Below are 19851 nucleotides of genomic sequence, written 5' to 3' on the forward strand. Positions count from 1 at the left end.
GCAATATATGATTTGTGCTGTGCAATAATTGAGCCTTCTTTTTACTAGGTCTGGCAATGTCCCATCTGGCACCTGTGTCCCATGAGGCCCCACTTTGTCAAAGTAGAGCCTTGGATCCGTTAGATTCCTGGTTGTTTCAATGGTCTGCTGAGTTCCATGAGGCTGTGCTGTGTCACAATGGACATTGTGTTCCATATGCCCTGGCAATATCCAAGTGGCACCTGGCTTCTATGAGGCCCCACTGTGTTTGCAGCTGGCACTTGGTTTCGCCAGTCTGCCTTGTGTCACAGTGGTTTCCTGGGTGCCATGAGACCATGCTGTGCAATAATGGAGCCTTGTTTCCACTAGGCCTGGCAATGTCCCAGAGGCACCTGTGTGCCATGAGGCCCCACTTGGTCAAAGTAGAGCCTTGGGCTGATGTGGGTGAGGGTCAGTAGTGATGCAAACTGCCCGCATTGCACCATTCATTGCTCCAGTCCCGTGTACATTATGGGGACAGGATGTCCTGGGATAGTTTGGAACCTCTGTGAGCATAGACCCTGATTCACGTCACACACTTTTGCGTAGGGGCCATTGAACAATTGTTCCAAACACAAATACGGAACATATGTAAGCTCACATGGAGGACAGATGAGCTTGTCTGGATCTCTCAAAGGCTCCTGTGTCAGGAACGGCTTCAAAACCTACAGCAATTCATAGATGAACAGTGATCTCTTGGGCACCTACAGCCATCCTCTAGCCCTTGGAGCACCCCTGTATTCTGCATGCCCAAGAAAAGTGGTAAATGGAGACTCTTATGTGGCTTGCAGGTGGTAAATGCAGTCATTTAGCCAATGGGAGCTTTACAACCTGGACTTCCTTCTCCAGTGTTGATTCTTCTCGATTGGCCCTTCATAGTCATAGACTTAAAAGACTGCTTTTTTACCATTCCCTTGCATCCTGATGATGCACCTCACTTTGCCTTTTCAGTGCCCACCCTAAACCATGCAGAGCCAATGAAAAGGCATCACTGGAATGTTTTACCACAAGGCTTGTGCAACAGCCCAACGATATGCCAGAGAGTGGTACACATTACTCTGCAACCTTTGTGGCACCAATTTCCTGAGGCAATCATATACCACTACATGGACAGTATTTTACTTGTTGCTAAAGACCATACAGGTTGCTGTCATTCAGGCAATTCAAGCAGCTGGATTAGGTGTTGCACGCAAGAAAGGGCAGCAGCAGGCCCCGTGGCATTACCTAGGGTGGAAAATTACTCAGCAGATTATCTGCCCTCAGCCTGTAAAACTTTGTTAAAGATAACTTGATCTTAAATGATTTGCAGAAATGTTTAGGGTCCTTGAACTTGTTACGTGCCATTCTAGATTTATCCGCAGAGCATTTGCACTCCCTGTTTGCTTCACTCAAAGGTAACCCTGATCTCAACTCTTCCCGACAGCTAATTCCAGAGGCTAAGAAGGCCCTTGAACATTATGCTCAGGTACTGGAAAAGCGTCAGGGCTGGAGATGGGACCCAGATGAACCTATTGCCCTTGCTATCGTAACTAGTAAATTTCAACCTTTTGCAGTCTGGTTTCAGTGGTTTGCTGATGACAGAGATCCCTTACACGTATTAGAATGGCTATTTTTGCCTGATATGGTGACAAAGACTGTATGGACTGTCAATGACATGTTTGCACAGCTCATCATGAAAGGCTGCAAGCGGTTGCAGATGCACAGTGGCCAGGATCCACATGTAATCGATATGAACAAAGAAAACCTGTCATGGTTGTTGTCAGAGGATACTAAGTTTCAGATTGCACTTGCAGACTTTTCAGGACATTTGTCTATTCACTGCCCTTCACATTGCCTGTGAACAGGGGTGGGTAGCTGTTCCGAGCAGTGGCATGAGGCACAGGGTAGGTCTCCAACCATTCAGTGGTGGCTTCCACCATGGTCAGTACATAGCACTTGCCCTGGTGGGTTTGAGGCAGTGTGATGTAGTCAATCTGCCAGGCCTTCCCATACTTATATTTGGACCATCGCCCCCCATACCAGAGAGGCTTGGCCTGCTTGATGGCAGCACACGTCTCACAGTCATGGATAACTTGAGAAATACTGTCCATGGTTAGATCCTTTGGTCTCGTACCCACTTATAGGTGGCATCTCTACCCTGGTGGCCTGAGGCATCATGGGCCCATCGAGCCAGGAACAACTCTCCCTTGTGTTGCCAATCTAAATCTGTCTGCGACACCTCTATCTGTGCAGCCTGATCTACCTGCTCATTGTGTTCCTCATTAGCCCAACTCTTGGGGACATGGGCTTCTACGTGACGGACTTTCACAGGCAGCTTCTCTACCCGGGGGGCAATGTCTTTCCATTCATCGGCAGCCCAGAATGGTTTTCCTCTACGTTGCCAGTTAGCCTCTTTCCACTTTTCCAGCCAACCCCACAGAGCATTGGCTACCATCCATGAATCAGTGTAAAGGTAGAGCTTTGGCCACTTCTCTCTTTCAGCAATGTCCAGGGCCAGCTAAACAGCTTTGAGTTCCACAAGTTGACTCAATCCACCTTTTCCTTTGGTAGCTTGTGCAACCTGTTGTGCAGGGCTCCATATGGCTGCTTTCCACTTCCGGTTCATCCCCACGATGCAGCAGGAACCATCAGTGAAAAGAGCATAGCATGTTTCATCTTCTGGCAGTTGGTTATATGGTGGGGCTTCTTCGGCTCGGGTCACTTATTCCTGTTCCTCATCGTCGGCAAGACCAAAGTTTTCCCCTTCCGGCCAGTTGGTAATTATCTCCAAAATCCCTGGGCAATTTGAGTTTCCAATACGGGCACGTTGTGTGATGAGGGCAATCCACTTGCTCCATGTGGCGTCAGTGGCATGGTGGGTTGAGGGAACCTTTCCTCTGAACATCCACCCCAGCACTAGTAGTCGGGGTGCCAGGAGAAGTTGTGTTTCCATGCCAATCACCTCTGAGGCAGCTTAAACCCCTTCATAGGCGGCCAAGATCTCCTTCTCTGTTGGAGTGTAGTTGGCCTCGGACCCTCTGTAACTTTGGCTCCAGAATCCCAGTGGTTGGCCTCAACTCTCACCAGGCACCTTCTGCCACAGGCTCCAGGACAGACCATGGTTCCCGGCTGCAGAGTAGAGCACGTTCTTCACTTCTGGTCCCATTCTGACTGGGCCAAGGGCAACCGCATGAGCAATCTCCTGCTTGATCTGGGCAAAGGCTTGCTGCTGCTCAGGGCCCCAGTGGAAATCGTTCTTCTTGCGGGTGACCAGGTAAAGAGGGCTCACAATCTGGCTGTACTCAGGAATGTGCATTCTCCAAAAACCTATGACACCTAGGAAAGCTTGTGTTTCCTTCTTGCTGGTTGGTGGAGACATTGCAGTGATCTTATTGATGACCTCACTGGGGATCTGGCACCGTCCATCTTGCCACTTTACTCCTAGGAACTGGATCTCTTGGGCAGGCCCTTTGACTTTGCTCTTTTTAATGGTGAAGCCAGCTCCCAGCAGAAAATGGATGATCTTCTCTCCTTTCTTAAATACCTCCATTGCCTTTTTTTCCCACACAATGATGTCATCGATGTATTGCAGGTGTTCTGGAGCTTCACCCTTTTATAGTGCAGCCTGGATCAGTCCATGGCAGATGGTGGGACTGTGCTTCCACCCCTGGGGCAGTCGGTTCCACGTGTACTGCACAACCCTCCAAATGAAAGCAAACTGAAGCCTGTACTCTGCTGCCAGAGGAATGGAGAAAAATGTATTGGCAATGTCAATGATGGCATAGCATTTCGCTGCCTGGGACTCCAGCTCGTACTGCAGTTCCAGCATGTCCGGCACAGCAGCGCTCAGCGGTGGAGTCACTTCATTCAATGCATGATAGTCCACTGTCAATCTCCATTCCCCTTCAGATTTGTGCACAGGTCAGATGGGGCTGTTGAAGGGTGAATGGGTCTTACTGACCACCCCTTGGCTCTCCAGCTCACGGATCATCTTGTGGATGGGGATCACAGCATCTCTATTTGTCCAGTACTGCTGACTGTGCATGGTTGAGATGACAGTTGGTACTCATTGCTCTTCCACCTTCAGGAGTCCTACTGCAGATGGGTTTTCTGATAGTCCAGGCAAGGTGTTCAACTGCTTAATGCCCTCTGCTGCCACAGCAGCTATTCCAAAAGCCCACCTGAACCTCTTTGGGTCTTTGTAATAGCCATTCCTGAGGAAGTCTATGCCTAGAATACACCGTGCCTCTGGGCCAGTCACAATTGGATGTTTCTGCCACTCCTTCCCAGTCAAGCTCACCTCAGCCTCCAGCAAAGTCAATTCCTGCAATCCTCGTGTCACCCCAGCAATGGAATCAGGTTCTTCCCCCACATGTCCTGATGGTATTAATGTACACTGTGAACCAGTATCAACCAATGCACTGTGTTCCTGTGGCTCTGATGTGCCAGGCCATTGGATCCACACTGTCCAAAAGACCCGTTTTTCCTGTGCCTCTCCCTGGCTAGAGGCAGGGCCTCTCTAGCCCTGGTTATTATTTCTCTCCTGGGCATATGTACTGGAGGTTCCTTCAAGGGGATCTGACAGATCATCCTCCCTTCTGTAATACCCTGCACCTTGGTCATGGCAGGTAGAGGCTCTTTAGTAGAAGTCCCTTGGTTAATGTTCCCCTTCCTGAGTTGGCGCACCCATGCTGCCAGGACAGAAGTGGGTTTCCCATCCCACCTTCTCATGTCTTCCCCATGGTCACGCAGAAAGAACCACAGGTCAGCTTGTGGGGTGTACCCTCTCTCCCTAGCTGGGGGGCGTTGGGCTCTAATTTTGGGGTCCATGACTCGCACTGGTGCTGCATTGATCTTCCTCACCTCTTCCTTTATCTCCTTCATCTCCTCCTTAAACTCCTCTTTGAGTTCCTTAACCACAGCAGAGACATGAGCCTGCACTGGGCCAGCCATCATACTCTGATAATTCCTGAGCCTGTTGGCAACAGAACCCACTGTCACTTGGTTGGTATCAGCATTAATCATTGCAATAAAGGTGGTATATTGAGATGGTCCTAGGTTTACCAGATTCCACAACATCTGCCCTGTGCACCTGACCTTGTCGGAGTCATTGTCATGCTGTCCATCCCTCCCAAAGAGCACCTCCAGTATTGCCACTTCTCTCAGCTGTTGGATCCCTTCCTCAAGGGTATTCCAATGCATTCTATGGTGGTGCTCCTGCATTCTCTCTCTGTAGACAAACCTCTCTCTTACACTCATTAAAAGCTGCTCCCTGAGGGAAAGGAGGCCTGGCTCCCTTAGAAATATCTGATCCACACTTGAGTCTTGGGTTAAGGGTCCCAAATTCCTTGCCTCAGTACCATCTAGTTGCACACCTGTACCCATAAGATCCCAGACCTTCAGTAACCAGGTTGTAAAAGGCTCACGGCCCCATTGTACAATGTCTTTTTGCAGGTTACGGAGACTCGGTGATGACAGGGACTCAGTGATGATCTCCACTTCTGACTCCCCTGCTGGTTGTGAGGGCCCTCCTTCTCAACCCATATTATCTAGGTGCCTTGTTTTCATCTTAGACTTCCTCGTTTCTACCGGGGCAACTGCTGCTGGCTGTGAGTGCCCTTGCAGTTCAGCTGGAACCTGGACAGATGCAATGTCTGTGGGTCCCACTGCTGAACCTTCAGAGTCTCCCTCTTTAAGGCAGGGTGAGAGTTTCTCACCAGCTAGGGAAAGGTACTCCTTCAGCATCTGGCTCATCTCATGCATCTCCTTCACTAGGCCCCTTACCCACTCCCTGTGGTTCCTTTCTGAGATGATCTGTGGGGTAGGATCAGGCTCTAGGGCAGCATCCCTGTTTCCTAGGGTAGGTATCAGAGTGGTAATCCAAACCAATATTCCCTTATCTCTGAATGCTAAATAGAACAGGCATATCAGTAACACCAGCTACTGTATGATATCATTAGCATTTAGAGGAGATTTTAGCCCTTCAAAAACTGGTGGGGTAGACCCAAAAACTGGGTGAAGGGTTGGGAGAAAATTTTCCCTGGTGTCATTCACTCAAAGTAGGTACCATTATTAAAGAAACCTCAAAAACGTACAGTTAGAGTGTGATAGCCCTGAATCCATGTACTTGCCTTTCAAAGGAAGTTAAAAATCCATGAATTCCTTACCTTATTAACCCATGAAACAAATTGGATAACAGCCACAGTAGCTTTAGTTATAGGGCCCATGTTTAGATAAGGACCTGCAAATGGGAGGAATACAGCCACCACCATGTGCCACCTAAACCAGGGTAAGCTAGACCACATGGTGCCACCCAATGAGGTTTCTATATCCAGCACACAAAAAAACAGGTTACCCAAGAACTGTTATTCCTTCTTTCTCTCGACATCTTCACGCCCCACATTGGGCGCCAAAATCTGTCTTGGTTTGAAAGACAAGTGTCTGCCAAGAAAGACAGGAGCCTCTTTTTAAAACAGAGAATGTAAACCCCCTCCCTCCAAATTATTATAATTTTGAAATTAAGGGGGCTCTCAGGCAAAGATATGGGAATAGGAATAATAGTTCTTTACTAGAAAAATTAAAATAGAAATACAGTATTACAGAGAACAAACCCAAAAACACTGACAGTCAGAATATAAGTCAGTCAGGCTGTTGGTAGCAGTCCTATTAAATGGTGGCTGCAGCCCTGCTGGATGACAGATGTGGTTCAGTTGAAGCAGTGGTCCTGTAGAAGGATGCAGTTTTCCTCCAAAAGGTCCAGAGATGATGTGGAAAGGACCAGTTTCTCCTCTAGAATCCAGTGGAAAAAGGCTGCCTTGGAGTTCCAGATCCCAGTTTTTATCTAGGTAGGAAAGGCTTGGCTCCTGCCACTGGCTGCATCATCTCCCAGTGGGATGATGTAATTTGATCAGTCATACAGTGGGACCCAATGGGATTATGTAATTTTACCAGTCATTCAGAGGGACTCAACGGCCCAACATCCCTGCATGACCCTTCAACACCTCGCCAGACATCCCTGGGCCCTGAGCCAAGGTCACTGGATGCTCAGCCCCTCCTAGGTCAGGGCCAGTAGGTGCCACCCCCCCTTCTCTGGGGGCCTTCCCACCACTCTCCAGTGTTGGAGTCAGTAAGTCAGGAGTCTCTCTGATTTCTTCAGAGAGAAATCAGAGTGCAGGGATTGAATGAAAGTCTTTGGATGGAATGAGTAAATGCATAGATGGAGTGAATAAGTAAGTAAGTAAATGGAATAAATTTTAAGTGCTTTTAGTGAGTAAAAGGTCTTAGATGCCTGAGAAATAGTACATGTTCTAGTGAAGGTTGAAAAACATACTAGTGTTTCCTTGGAGGCTCCAAGAACCTAGTTTCAGACATAATAGAGTTAAGAATATTGCTTACATTTTTCAGTTAGAACAAGATAGGCCATGTACCTAGTTTATACATTAGCCTGGTGTGTTAAGAAACTAGAATTCTAATAGGTTAAGTGGTCCGAGTTTGTGTCTTAGCTAGTTGGAAAGTTTCTATAAAAGAACATGCATTAAGCAGAGCTGGTGCTCTACCCCATGGCTTTATGCCCATGTGCATTTTGCCACTGCATTTTGCCACTGCAGTTTTGCCATTACTTTATGCCATTGTTTTTGCCATTGCTTTTATGCCATTGCTTTGCTTTGTTTTTGCCTTTGAGACTGAAGTGCTTCTACAATAAATAACTTTATAGCAACTATTAACTTGCTTGGCTTTTTAAAGAAGAAAATAACCCGACAGTGTGGGTGCCCAAGAAGCACCCAAAGGTCCGCAAAACCTCACATTCCAGGACCCATGTCCCTCATTGTCACCCACCCATATGGATCCACCAGTGAAAGGCCACAATGATACCCATGAGCAGGACCAGGAACAACAAGGACCCAACAACCCTTGCACCCACTGCAGGAAATAGAGGGGGACACATTGGGATGACTGGGGTTACCCCAGAAATTCTGCAATCCCAGTGACCTCATGAGTTCCCCTCCTGTGCCCTGTTCCATTTGTGTCACTGCTAGGGACAGAGCAAAGGTCAGCCTGAGTCATCTATGATCCAGGGGCCTCAGACCCACATAGGAACCCTGTGTGACCCCACCTGTACCTCCTTGTCCCCACGATGTCACCTCCAGGGCCAGCTCTGGGCTGAGTGCCAGGAACACGTGGTGCCCATTCTGTCCCAGTGGGTTGGTGGCCACACACTGGTAGGTGCACAAATATGTCCCATATTGACATCCCCAAGCTCCAGGAGGGGACTCTGGCCCGCCTGCATTGAGCAGCACTGGGTCACAGGGTCACCTGCACGCACCTGGATTGCCGGGGGACCAAGAGTAATGGTGGCATTGTCCACAGGCACTGTGGGGACAGAGACAGAGTTGGCACCTGCCGGGGTTGGATGAGGATGTTCTGGGTGAGGTCACCTCCCAGCCCAAGAGTCCCGCTCACCAAGGACAGTGACCTTCAACTGGGGGCTCTCGGCCACACTGTCACCATTACTGGCCCAACGCTGGTGGTGGCTGCTGTCATTGTTCCCAATGTGCTGCAGCTCCAGGAGGGGGCTGGTGCCTACCAGTGTCCCCGAGCCCCCATGGTGCCAGGAGAAGGACAGGAGACCTGTCCCCATGGCCACGGAGCAGCTCAGCAGCACCAGTGCCACCTGTCCCCCCAGGGGCTGCACCAACAGGGACACCCCTGAGAATGGAAATGCTGTGGGAGACGAGGGACACCATGAGACTGTGAGGGTGCCGGGGGGGGCCGAGAAGGGGCTGGGGGACCCCAGTGAGGGAGAGAGGGCACAAGGATGGGAGAGGCCTGGAAAGGGACCCCAAGGAAAGATGGGGAGTTCAGGGAAGGGACACCAGGGAGGGTTGAAGGGACCCACGACAGAGGCTGGGTGTCCTGGGCAGTGACTGGGGGATGCGGAAAAGATATCAGGGATGGATGGGGGCATCAAGTCATGGCTGGGGGTTGCAGGGCAGGCCCGGGGAAAGGAAGGGCATACTTGGTGGATTGCGGATCCCAAGGCAGGGCTGGGGTTCCCTGGGCAGGGGTAGTGTGGGGGCTGTGCAGGCTCCCCAAGCCAATCTCCTCACTCACTGAGCACTGTGATGCCGAGCAGGGAGCTGCTGAACCACACACCGCCCCCCCCTCGAAGCGCAGCTCATAGCTGTATTTCCCCGAGTCAGAGACCCTCATGGCGGGCACCAGGACCTGCAGGGACCCCTACGGATCACCACCAACTGCCCGTCCCATTAGAAGCGGTAAAGGAGTGGGGCTAGGGTCTGCAGGGGGCTGGGGGTGCTGAGGCAGCTTAGATTGAGAGGAGACCCCTCGGTGAGCTCGGGGGGACCTTCCAGCACCAAGAGAGGCGTGAGTGCTGGGGAGATGGAAGGAGAATTTGTGACCCCAAGTCCCTGGGGAGAGGCTGTGGGGGGTCGGGGAGGTGGCTGTGGGGTGCTCACCTTGCACTATCACTGGCACCTGCCAGACTCCTTCCATCCCCAGTATTTCAGCCAGTGTTATCCTGGGGGATGGTGGCTCCAGTAGATTCCAGACTTCCCCATAATCTCTCGTCCCCGGAAGGAGCTGAGAAGTCAAGAGCAGCTTGGGAATGGAGCCCCAGGCAGGAAGGAGCTCCCAAACTGCTCCTCCTTGAAGCCAGTGGCCATCCAAATGTGGGGCCCAGCCATGGCCCAGCCCCACTGCACAGGGATGGGCATTGGCCAGCCCTGCTCTGGCCAGCCCCAGCTGGCAGCCAGGACCTGAGGCTCCCCCCGCCCCCTTGGCTTTGATTCTCACAGCTTTTGGGCTGCTTCAAAGGTGAGAATTCTGGGGGGAAAAGGCGTGGCTGTGGTTTGCTCAGCTCTGCAAGAAGCACAAAACCAGGGTGAGCCCAAGCAGTGGCTCTGCGAGGGCCTTTGATGGTTTTCAGAGCAGGGCTGGCTGGAAACCCCCCCTGCAGGGGCAGCTGCGAGGGAACCAGTGCGGAAATGCAGCAATTGATCATTTGGTCCCTGTGCCCAAGGCACTGAGAGAGCCCCACAACTGCTGCAAATGCCACAAGGATCTGCTCAACGACCTGACCGGGACCCTCCTCCTTGAACAAAACCTGCAGCCCTCTCAGAAAGAATGTTTGTGTTCTGGATGTGGACAGCAGAAGAGAGGGAAAAGTGTGGAAATATCGAGCAGGGGCTGCACCCGTGGCTCTGGGGCACAGGGGTGTCACAGCAGGAGCAGGGAGTGCCCAGGCAGAGGAATTGAGGGCAGGCTGCAGTGGATTTACCAGGGAATCAGACCCTGAGGAAGACACGGGCATTTCCAGAGATTGCTGTGCCCTGCTCCAAGGATGGACAGAGTTTCTCCCATTTGGGGAGCTGAATCCATGGGAAATAATTTCTAACTCTGGCCCAACAAAAGCCTTCCTTAGGGCTGGGTTGGTGCCCAGCAGGCAGGGAACAATCCCAGGGAAATGTTGGACACTCAGGGAGATTCCACACTCTGTGTTATCCACAAGCAAACACTGCTGTGGGATGCACCAATGGGCTCCTAAAGGGAACGAAGACACCTCATTTCTTTGTGATTTGTGTTTGTATTGTGAGCAACTTGTTGGGAGGGCAACCATTTAAAGGATTCTAGAAAGCAGACCATTTTCTACCTTGTCATATTGATTTTTTACTGAGTTAATTTTTGATTGCAAAAAATGGCCATGGAAAAGATTTTTGCCTTTATTCTATGGATGTATACTTTTGTCTAAATCAATTGGGCATCAGGGAATTGAACGAAATGTAGCCTGTGAATCATCAGAGCACAGTCATAAGACCTCCCCGTAATTTTGTGCATCCCAGAGGTACCAGGGCCCCACTGGGGACAGCAGGAACGTTCAGGGTCCCTCAGAAGGGAAGTGCTCAGGATGTACCACCTCTGTGACAGGAATCCCCAAAGACGTGGCAGTCCAATTCCCCTGGATCCCCATTGTCCTGGACATCCATCCTTGGTTCCCCACATTCCCTGAGCCCGTCACTCCTGGGAGCTCCATACCCCAGACCATAGTATAATGTCCCCAGCCTGTCCCCTGCTCCTTTCCTGTCTCCACCTTTCCCTCACCCTGCCCCCACCAAGGGCCACCTACACGTGGGGACGAGACGTGACCTCGCTTCCTGTCCCTTCATGGGAAGAGCCGCCAGCCAGGGGACAGGTGGCCACAGCAGCGAGTGACAGCCAGTGCCCATGGCCGGGGACAGCGGGATGGCCGGGAAGGTGGCGCTGCTCCTGTGGGGTGAGTGCCCCGGGCACGGGCCTGACATCCCAGGGATGGGCCCCGGTGAGGCAGAGAGCGGTGGGGAGGGGGCACAGGGGGGCTGCGGGGTCCCCTGAGGTCCCCAAGGCCAGCAGAGCCAGGGCACGGGCATGGACCCCAGTGTGACCAGAGTCGTGGGGTGGCCCTGGGGACAGGAAGAGGGGAACTGGGATGTGGGGATGGCAACAGGGGGATCGAGATGGGGGGACAAGGATGTGGCAAAAGGAACCTTGGGGCTGGGGCAGCTGTGGGGACAGGGAGACAGAGATGCAGGGACAGGGACAAGGGTCATGTCCCATGCAGATGGGCCATGGGGACAGGTGCCATGGGGATGTGGCCTTGGAGACAGGTGCTGTAGGGCTGGGGGAGATGACCACGGGGCAGGGAGTGTCCACAGTGTCCCCATGTCCTGCCTCAGCCCAGGGTGACCGAGGTGTCCCTGTCCTCAAAGTCTACGGGCTAGTCCAATTTTCCTGTTGGGACAGTTTAGGGAGAGAAACCACACCTGGTGCCCCAGGTGCTGCTGTCCCCACGGTGCCACCCCCAGCCAGCCCTGTCCCTTCTCCCTTCCAGCCCAGACCCTCGGCCTCGCTGGTGAGTCCTCGCGGGATGCCATGTCCCTGCCCCGCTCTCCCCAGCCCCGTGGTGGCCCTGCCAGGCTGGTGTCCCCTGTCACCCGCAGGTGCCCAGAGCCCCCAGCTCCTGGTGGAGCCCCCCTGGATGCCAGCAGTGCTGTGGGACCGGGTGACACTGACCTGCCAGGGCTCGGGGACTGCCAGTGAAAGCATCTGGTACAGGGACGGGGGGCTCTGGACACAGGTGGGACGCGACCGTTTCATTGTCATCGAGAGTGGCACCTACCAGTGTCAGAGACCCGGCAGTGGGCTCAGCCCCCCCGTGTTGGTGTCAAATGGTAAGCGGCAATCTGAAAGGCTCAGGGTGGCTCCCTGATAGGTCTGGCTGGGCTCCACTCCGTGCACACAGGGACATCCCAGGGCATCCCAGTGTGGTGGGAACCCTGTGGTGACATCTGTGCCACGGGGCTGCTCTTGATGTCCCTGGGACACTCCCGCGCAGTGGACACTCCAACCAGATGTCCCCGGTGCCATGAGCATCCACTTTGGAGCTGTCTCGGGCTCCTCAGTGTGACGGAACCGTCCTGTCCCACAGAGCGGCTGGTGCTGCAGGTGCCAGCACGGGCGCTGCTGGAGGGGGACACGGTGACACTGCGCTGCCGGGGTTGGCAGGACAAGTCGGTTACCAGCGTGCGATTTTACAAGGATGAGAAAGAGCTCAGGGGGTCCCTCAGAGGCACCGAGCTGTCCCTGTCCCCTCTGCAGCTGCACAACAGCGGTCGCTACCGCTGCAGGTGCTCGGTGCGCTCAGGAATGTCACAGTCAGCACCGGTGACAGTGACAGTGCACGGTGAGCACCCCCACGGCTGCAACTCCAATATCCTGACACCCCCAAAGCCACTTCTCAGAGTCACAGTCCCCACCCCCATCTCCTTCCCAGAGCTCTTCTCGGCGCCGCTGCTGGAGGGTCCCCCCGAGCTCCCCGAGGGGTCCCCCCTCAATCTCAGCTGCCTCAGCACCCCCAGCCCTCTGCGGACCCCAGCCCCCCTCCTGTACCGCTTCTACCGGCACGGGCAGTTGGTGGGGGGCCCGCAGGGGTCCCCGCAGCTCCTGGTGCCGGCCGTGGGGGTCTCCCACTCGGGGAATTACACCTGTGAGGTGCGCTCCGAGGGGGGGGCCGTGCGGAAGAGCAGCGCCCGGCTCGGCGTCACGGTGCGCAGTGAGTGCGGGGATGGGCACGGTAAGTCCTCACAGCGCTCCCAGGTCCATTCAGCCTTCCCTGGGTGCATGTCTCCCTGTATGAGGTCCCTCCACTGTCCACAGGTCCCACCATCCCTCTCTAGGCTCCCAAAATCTTCCCTGTGCTTCCCGTCAACACTCCCGATGCTTTGCTTCTCTGAATCTCCCTTTCTCCCACCCCTTTCCAAGCCTCCCCCCGGCTCTGCGCCCCCTTCTTCCTCGTTGTGATTCCCTCGCCCCCCTTTGATCCTCCCCTTCCCTGAGTCCCTCACTTCTCCCTTGTGTCCCCCAGTCCTCCCATGTCGCAGTCCCTCCTGTGTCCCCTCCCTCCCACAGGAATCCCGCTCTCAGGGGTGTCTCTGTCAATGCAGCCCCCCGGGGGACAGGTGGCACTGGGGGATTGCCTGGAGCTGAGCTGGGCAGTGGCGATGGGGACAGGTCCCCTGTCCTTCTCGTGGAATCGGGGGTCTCGGGGGCATCACTGGGCACCGGCCTGGAGCTGCAGCACATTGTGGACAATGACAGCGGCCACTGCCAGTGCCGGGTCAGTGATGGTGACAGCGTGGCCGAGAGCCCCGCACTGAACATCACTGTCCTGGGTGAGCGGGACCCTCGGGCTGAGGGTGACCCCACCCACGGCATCCCCAATTCCACACATTCCCATCCCACCTCATCCCCCCACTCCATCCCCAGCCCAGCCCAGCTCACAGCCCCCACCACTGGGTGTCACAGACCAGGGCAACTGGGACCGTCAGGGTCCAGGGATCCCCACCCAGCACATCCAAGCCCTGCATCCCTAAGCCCAGCTGTCACATCCCCCACTGCACACCAGGTCACATTCACCCTGCTGAGTGTGACCCTCCCAAGGCACTGAGACCCTTGGCATTGGGGTGATGTCCACGTTGATGGCCTCATGGCACCCATCACATCCCACCCATGCCATTCCACACCCCCTGCCGTTGGACACAGCATCCCTCATCCCACCCTCACCTCACCCTCATCCCATCCTCATCCCCCACCCCTCACCCATCACATGTCCTCATCCCACACCACATGATGACCCCCAGCACCACGGGGTCACTGTCCTGGGTGAAGGAGACCCTCTGTCCCCAGGTGCCACCATGCAGACTCCCTCATGACCCCACACCGGGTGCCAGCCCCTCCCCCGGCCTCAGCTGTGTCTGTGTCCCCGCAGTGCCCGTGGCCAATGCCACCATCACCCCCGGTCCCCCGGCACTCCAGGTGCGCCCAGGTGACCCCGTGACCCTGCGCTGCTCGGTGCAGGTGGGCTCAGCCCCTGTCACTTTCACCTGGCTGCGTGACGGGCAGGAGGTGGCCCGGGGTCCCCTCCTGGAGCTTGGGGCCGTCGATGTGGGACATTCGGGCACCTACCAGTGCGTGGCCACCAACCAGCTGGGACAGGACGGGCACGGCGTGTTCCGGGCACGCAGCCCAGAGCTGGCCCTGGAGGTGACACCACAGGGAACCACTGGACACCACTGGAGCAGAGGTGGGGTCACACGGGCTCATTGGGATTGCAGGAGTCCTGCCGTGACAGGTGACCCTGATGTGTCCCTTCTGTCCCCAGCAGTGGCCGCAGGCCTTGGCGGGTCCCTCCTCTTCCTGCTCCTGCTCCTGGCTGGGGCTGTGGGCTGGCACCGGTGCCACAACAGGGGTGGGTGACAATGGGGACAATGGGGACCCCGGGAGCTGGGGGGACACCTAAATGTGGGGGTGATGGGGCGGCACCCAGAGCTCCTGACTTGGGCAGTGATGAGAACTCAGGACCTTTGCTCAGGGTCCTGAAGGATTCGGGGTGGTGTTGGAGGGCCTTGCAGGGATTTTGGGGGTTCCTTCAGTGATCCCAGGGGAATTTGGAGGGTCCCCCTTCTTGCTAGTCCTGAGTATCTGAGATCTCTGGGGATGCAGAGCAGTGGCCTAGTTCTGGGGTTCTGAGGGGACAGGGATGCTCACGGGTCCTGGGAGACATTGAGGGAGCAGTGGGGTTTAAGGATTCATGAGAGGGGTCAGGGTCCTGGGGAACCCCACAGTTACCCCTCCCCTCTTTCCTTTGCAGCCTCCAGGAAGCAGCAGGAAAGGTGAGTGGGGGGCTCAAACCACACTCTCCCCTTTCACCCCAACCCCCAAGACCTCCCATCCCCCCCACACATCCCCTTGATTCCCTCAGGGCCCCCCCGGAGCCCCCGGCCCCCCCAGAGGAGGGGGAGGTGCTGTACACCCACGTCGTGATCACCAAGCAGACGGGGGGTGAGTCCGGGCTGGGACACAGGGACACTTCACCCATGGGTGTCCCCGTGCCCAGATGCCACAGCCAGTGTCTCTCGCAGTGTCCCCCTGTGCCACCACACTCCAGGATCCCGAGGTGACCTACGCAGAGCTGGCAGCAACCCATGGGCGACCACGGGAATGCGGGGACATCTCTGGGAATGTGCTGTGACACTCGGGGCACGGCTGGGAACTGGGGCACTGGAGGTCATTGCCTGAGGCAACCCCCCATGTCCCCCCACCTCCAGGCCCTCATTTGTGCCCACCCTGCCCTGGAGGTTGCCACGAGTGGGGGGTCCCATGTGGGGCTGCCCAGAGCTCCCCATTCCAGTGCTCCCAGTGCCCCCAGTAGCCCCAGGGGCTCCCTATTCCCTCCCCCAGTGCCAGGGGGCACAGGACCCTTGTCCCTCTTATTGGACTGTCTCGGTTTGAAAGACAGGTATTTTCTAAGGAAAGGCGAGAACCCTTTTCCGAGATGCAGAGTGCAACCCCGTCCCTTCTAATTATTTTAGTTTCAAATCAGAGGCTTTCAGGCAGAAGATATGGGGAAAGGAATAACAGTTCTTTACCGATATCTAACAAGGCAAAATAGCAGAAAACAACAGCTATAAAAATTGACAACAGAACAGTATAGCTCAGTTCCAGTCCCTGTTGGCCAAGGCCCTCTCTCCCTGCACTCAGTTATCAGTGCTGTGGGCAGGGCAGGTCCCGTGCAGCTGAAGGGGGCTGGGTGGTGGCACCGGCGGCCCAGGGGTGAGAGGGATGGAGGAGCGACTCCCCCCTCACGGTGTCGGTCGTGGTGCTCGGCAGAGTGTCCGGAGGCAGTAGGATGAGGGGGGAAAACGGCCGAGTGATGTCCAACAGCAGGGAACGTGGCTCCCGGCGCTGGGATGGCAGGGGAGATGGTAGCTAGGAGCACGGGGCGTCCTCCTAGCACTCCACGAGCCAAGCGAGAGCCAGAGAGAGCCTGCTCCAGACCCCCCTCCCCCTTTTCCTTTTCCGGTCTCCCCCCCACCCTCCACACACTCCCTGCGAGAGAACATTATCTATCGTTTGAAGGTGTAGCCACAACTACTTAGCATAACAATGGGAGAAATTCCACAGACAGAAAAGGGAACAATTCAACCCCCAACATGGACACAAAACATAGCTTTTGGATTAAAGTGGAAAAAATGGTTTTTGTTTGTTCAGCTCTGCCTGCTCAGCTCAGGAAGGAGGAGGGTCCCGGTCAGGTCGTTGAGCAGATCCTTGTGGCATTTGCAGCAGTTCTGGGGCTCTCTCAGTGCCTTGGGCACAGGCACCAAATGATCAATTGCTGCATTTCCGCACTGGTTCCCTCGCAGCTGCCCCTGCAGGGGGGGTTTCCAGAAAGCCATGCTCTGAAAACCATCAAAGGCCCTCGCAGAGCCACTGCTTGGGCTCACCCTGGTTTTGTGCTACTTGGGCCTTTTTTCCTCCACAGAAAGAATTCTCACCTTTGCAGCAGCTCGAGAGCTGTGAGAATCAAAGCCAAGGGGGCGGAGGGAGCCTCAGGTCCTGGCTGCCAGCTGGGGCTGGCCAGAGCAGGGCTGGCCAATGCCCATCCCTGTGCAGTGGCCAAGGTGAAAAGCTCCACAAAACCTTCCCGGGAGACAAAAAATCTTCTTGTGGGCAGAGCTGGGGGCATCTGAGCCAATATGTCCAATGCTTCCTCAGTAGCCCAAAATCCCTGGGAGATGCAGCAAAGCCCTGTGTTTGAGCACAGTTATGGTTAGGAGCATGACTGAATTTCAGGAACCCTGGCCCTAATTGCAAAATCTCCTTAAAGGGCCGCTCCTCCTCCCCCTTCAGTTGCTGTATCGGGACCAGCAGTGGCCCAGGAAGAGCAGCAGCTCCAAACGAGCTGTGGAGCCCCTGAGGAGCCCTGGCAGTGTCAGCAAGGAGCACCTGCTTTCCTCAACATCCCAGGGGAATTCAGCATTCCCAAAGCTGCTGTGCCAGGGCTGGAGGAGGAAAAGGCAGTGAAAGGCTGAGGGTTTTCAGGAGTTGTGCTGGAAAGGCCCGAGAGGTGCTGTTGTGGAGCTGAGAGCTGCCTGGGGTTGGGTGGTGCCTTCCTTGCGTTGGGGATCAGGGAGAGCGGTGGCGGGTGTTGCGCAGGGTGTGTGCCTGGCCCCGGGACACTGCTCCGCTGCCCCTGGGCACTGGGATCCAAGCTGCTGCCTTGGTCTCTTCTGCCCGAGCGCTGCCGGTGCTGGTGCCGGGAGCGATTGGTGCAAAGCGTGAGTTTGCAAAAGGAGCGATTTCCCCTGGTCCCTCCCGCCCGAGGCCGCCATGGCCCCTGAGGGGTTCGAGCGGCACCGGGGCGCCCCCTGCTGGCCGGGATTGCTCCCTGCAGCGCCCCCTGCTGGCCGGGAGTGCTCCCTGCAGCGCCCCCTGCTGGCCGTGGCCAGAACTGCACCAAAGATGAACAAACAGCCCTGAGCGCGTTGGAAATTTCTGTTCTCGTGTTGCTGTTTCCTCTGTTCTGTTCTATAAATTTTCCAGCAATGAACTGTTATTCCTTTTCTTACAGTTTTGTCTGCAAGCGCCATAATTTTCACGGTTATACAACTTGGAGGTACAGGTCCTCTTTCCATTCCAGGAACGTTTCTGCTTTCCTTGGCAGACGTTTCTCTTTTAAACCAAGACCATTTCAAACTCCTGGGTCCCCAGCAGACACTGCGGGACAGTGTCTGATGCAGACACTTCAAGACAAGAGAGGGTCAGACACTTGGCCACCTAATGCTCTGCTTTTTAAGCCCTTGGGCCATCAATGGCCCTTTCACAAGCTGGGACACCTGGTCACTTGGCCAATCAGGAGGTGGGTATGGAAGAGGAAAAAGCAAGGGTGGACTGTGGGGACCCCAGGAGCCCTGAACCTTCCTGGGACCTAAGCTCCTCCAACCACCCACGAGACCCCCAAGTCCCTACTGGAGCCCCAATTCCCACCACACTCCTGATTCCCCTCAGATACACCAAGCATCTCTGAACCCTCCAGAAATTCTCCATCACTGCAGTGCCCTTAACTCCCCCATGCCCCCAGCCCTCTGAGCCCCAGAACCCCAAACCTGGCAGGGAGGGGCACCCCCCAAACTCCCCCAGGACCCTAGAAAGATCCCCCAATATCCCTGCACTCCCCCTCTATGAACTTCCTGAATCCTCTAGGAGCTCCCAGTGCCATCCCAATGTTCCGCAAATCCCACCCTGGGCTGCCCCTGGAGCCTGAACACGACCCTCCAAATTGGCCCCACAACCCCCAAGACCCCCAGTTGAGGTCACTGTGGGCTCCGTTTCCCCCAGCCCAGGGGCTTTGGGTGCTGCCCCCACTCTGGGGGCTTTCCCCTCACTCCAGGACCCCCACGCCCCTCCCATTGTCACCCACCCTGGCAGTGCCACCAGTGACAGCCCCCAATGACAGCCAAGAGCAGGAGCAGGTACAGGGGAGTCCTGCCGTAAGGGTCGGTCTGAAATTCCCCTCGATTTTGCCTCCCGACCGTCGCAAGGAGACCTCGAGGACCCCCACCCAGGCTGACTCCCAACAATGGTTTACTGGCCGGGCCAGGTGGATGCTCATGACTGTGTGCTGGTGTATTGTGTTCACTGGACCGTGCTGTTGTGGCACCAACCAGAGGCTGTGTTGTACCAACTGAGGAGTGCTTGTCCGTACCTGTCTCCTGCAGCACCACACAATGGTCCATAAATCTTCCCACCTTTTGGCCAGAAGCCACTCGCTTTGGAGAAGGACTATAAAAGAGCAACCCTCTGGAAAAGACCCTTTTGAGATCTCTCCACTGATGAAGACCCCCTGGAGAAGATCCCTGAGATCTCCCCACGGACGAGGACTCGTCTATCGGATGACCCGCTAGGACGCCCGTCTCGTCTGTTGGTAGCTATTCTCCCATCCCTTCCTTTCCTTCCCCTTTCCCTATCCTATACCTCTCCCCTTTACCGTAACTGAGTTGTTGGCATTTGATGAAATGCATTGCTGTTGTTGAATAAACTGATTTTCTGTTGTTGAATAAACTGATTTTGTCGCCTGCATTTTGCCTGTTTGCACCTTTGAGATCAAAAGAACCATCACGACCCCCGCTATGCATTAATAGAGGATCGTGACACCTGCTGACATTCACAGCCACTGCAGGGGACAGAGGGGGACAGAGCAGTGGTCAGCCTGAACCCTGGAGGTCCTGAACAGCCCGGTGAGCCCGTGTGACCCCACCTGTGATCCAGTGTCCCTGTGGTGTCACCTCCAGGGCCAGCTCCGGGCTGAGTGCCCGGAACACGTGGTGCCCGTCCTGTCCCAGCTGGTTGGTGGCCACGCACTGGTAGGTGCCCGAATGTCCCACATCGACGGCCCCAAGCTCCAGGAGGGGACCCCGGGCCACCTCCTGCCCGTGATGCAGCCAGGTGAAGGTGACAGGGGCT

General features: G+C 55.4%; 1 protein-coding gene across 1 annotated transcript in view; it reads left to right on the forward strand.

Annotated features, from left to right (window-relative positions):
- Positions 1-11238: 11238 nt before the first annotated feature.
- Positions 11239-19851, forward strand: part of LOC148220720 (Fc receptor-like protein 3) — a 79513-nt gene continuing 70900 nt past the window's right edge. Inside the window, exons 1-6 of the mRNA XM_088181051.1 lie at positions 11239-11287; positions 11882-11902; positions 11991-12221; positions 12479-12733; positions 12824-13102; positions 13459-13508. Of these exons, the coding sequence (XP_088037177.1) occupies positions 11239-11287; positions 11882-11902; positions 11991-12221; positions 12479-12733; positions 12824-13102; positions 13459-13508 (885 nt within the window). The remainder of the gene's footprint in view (positions 11288-11881; positions 11903-11990; positions 12222-12478; positions 12734-12823; positions 13103-13458; positions 13509-19851) is intronic.

The sequence above is a fragment of the Sturnus vulgaris genome, chromosome 31, assembly GCF_052056855.1.
Source record: "Sturnus vulgaris isolate bStuVul1 chromosome 31, bStuVul1.hap1, whole genome shotgun sequence".
Lineage (NCBI taxonomy): Eukaryota > Metazoa > Chordata > Aves > Passeriformes > Sturnidae > Sturnus > Sturnus vulgaris.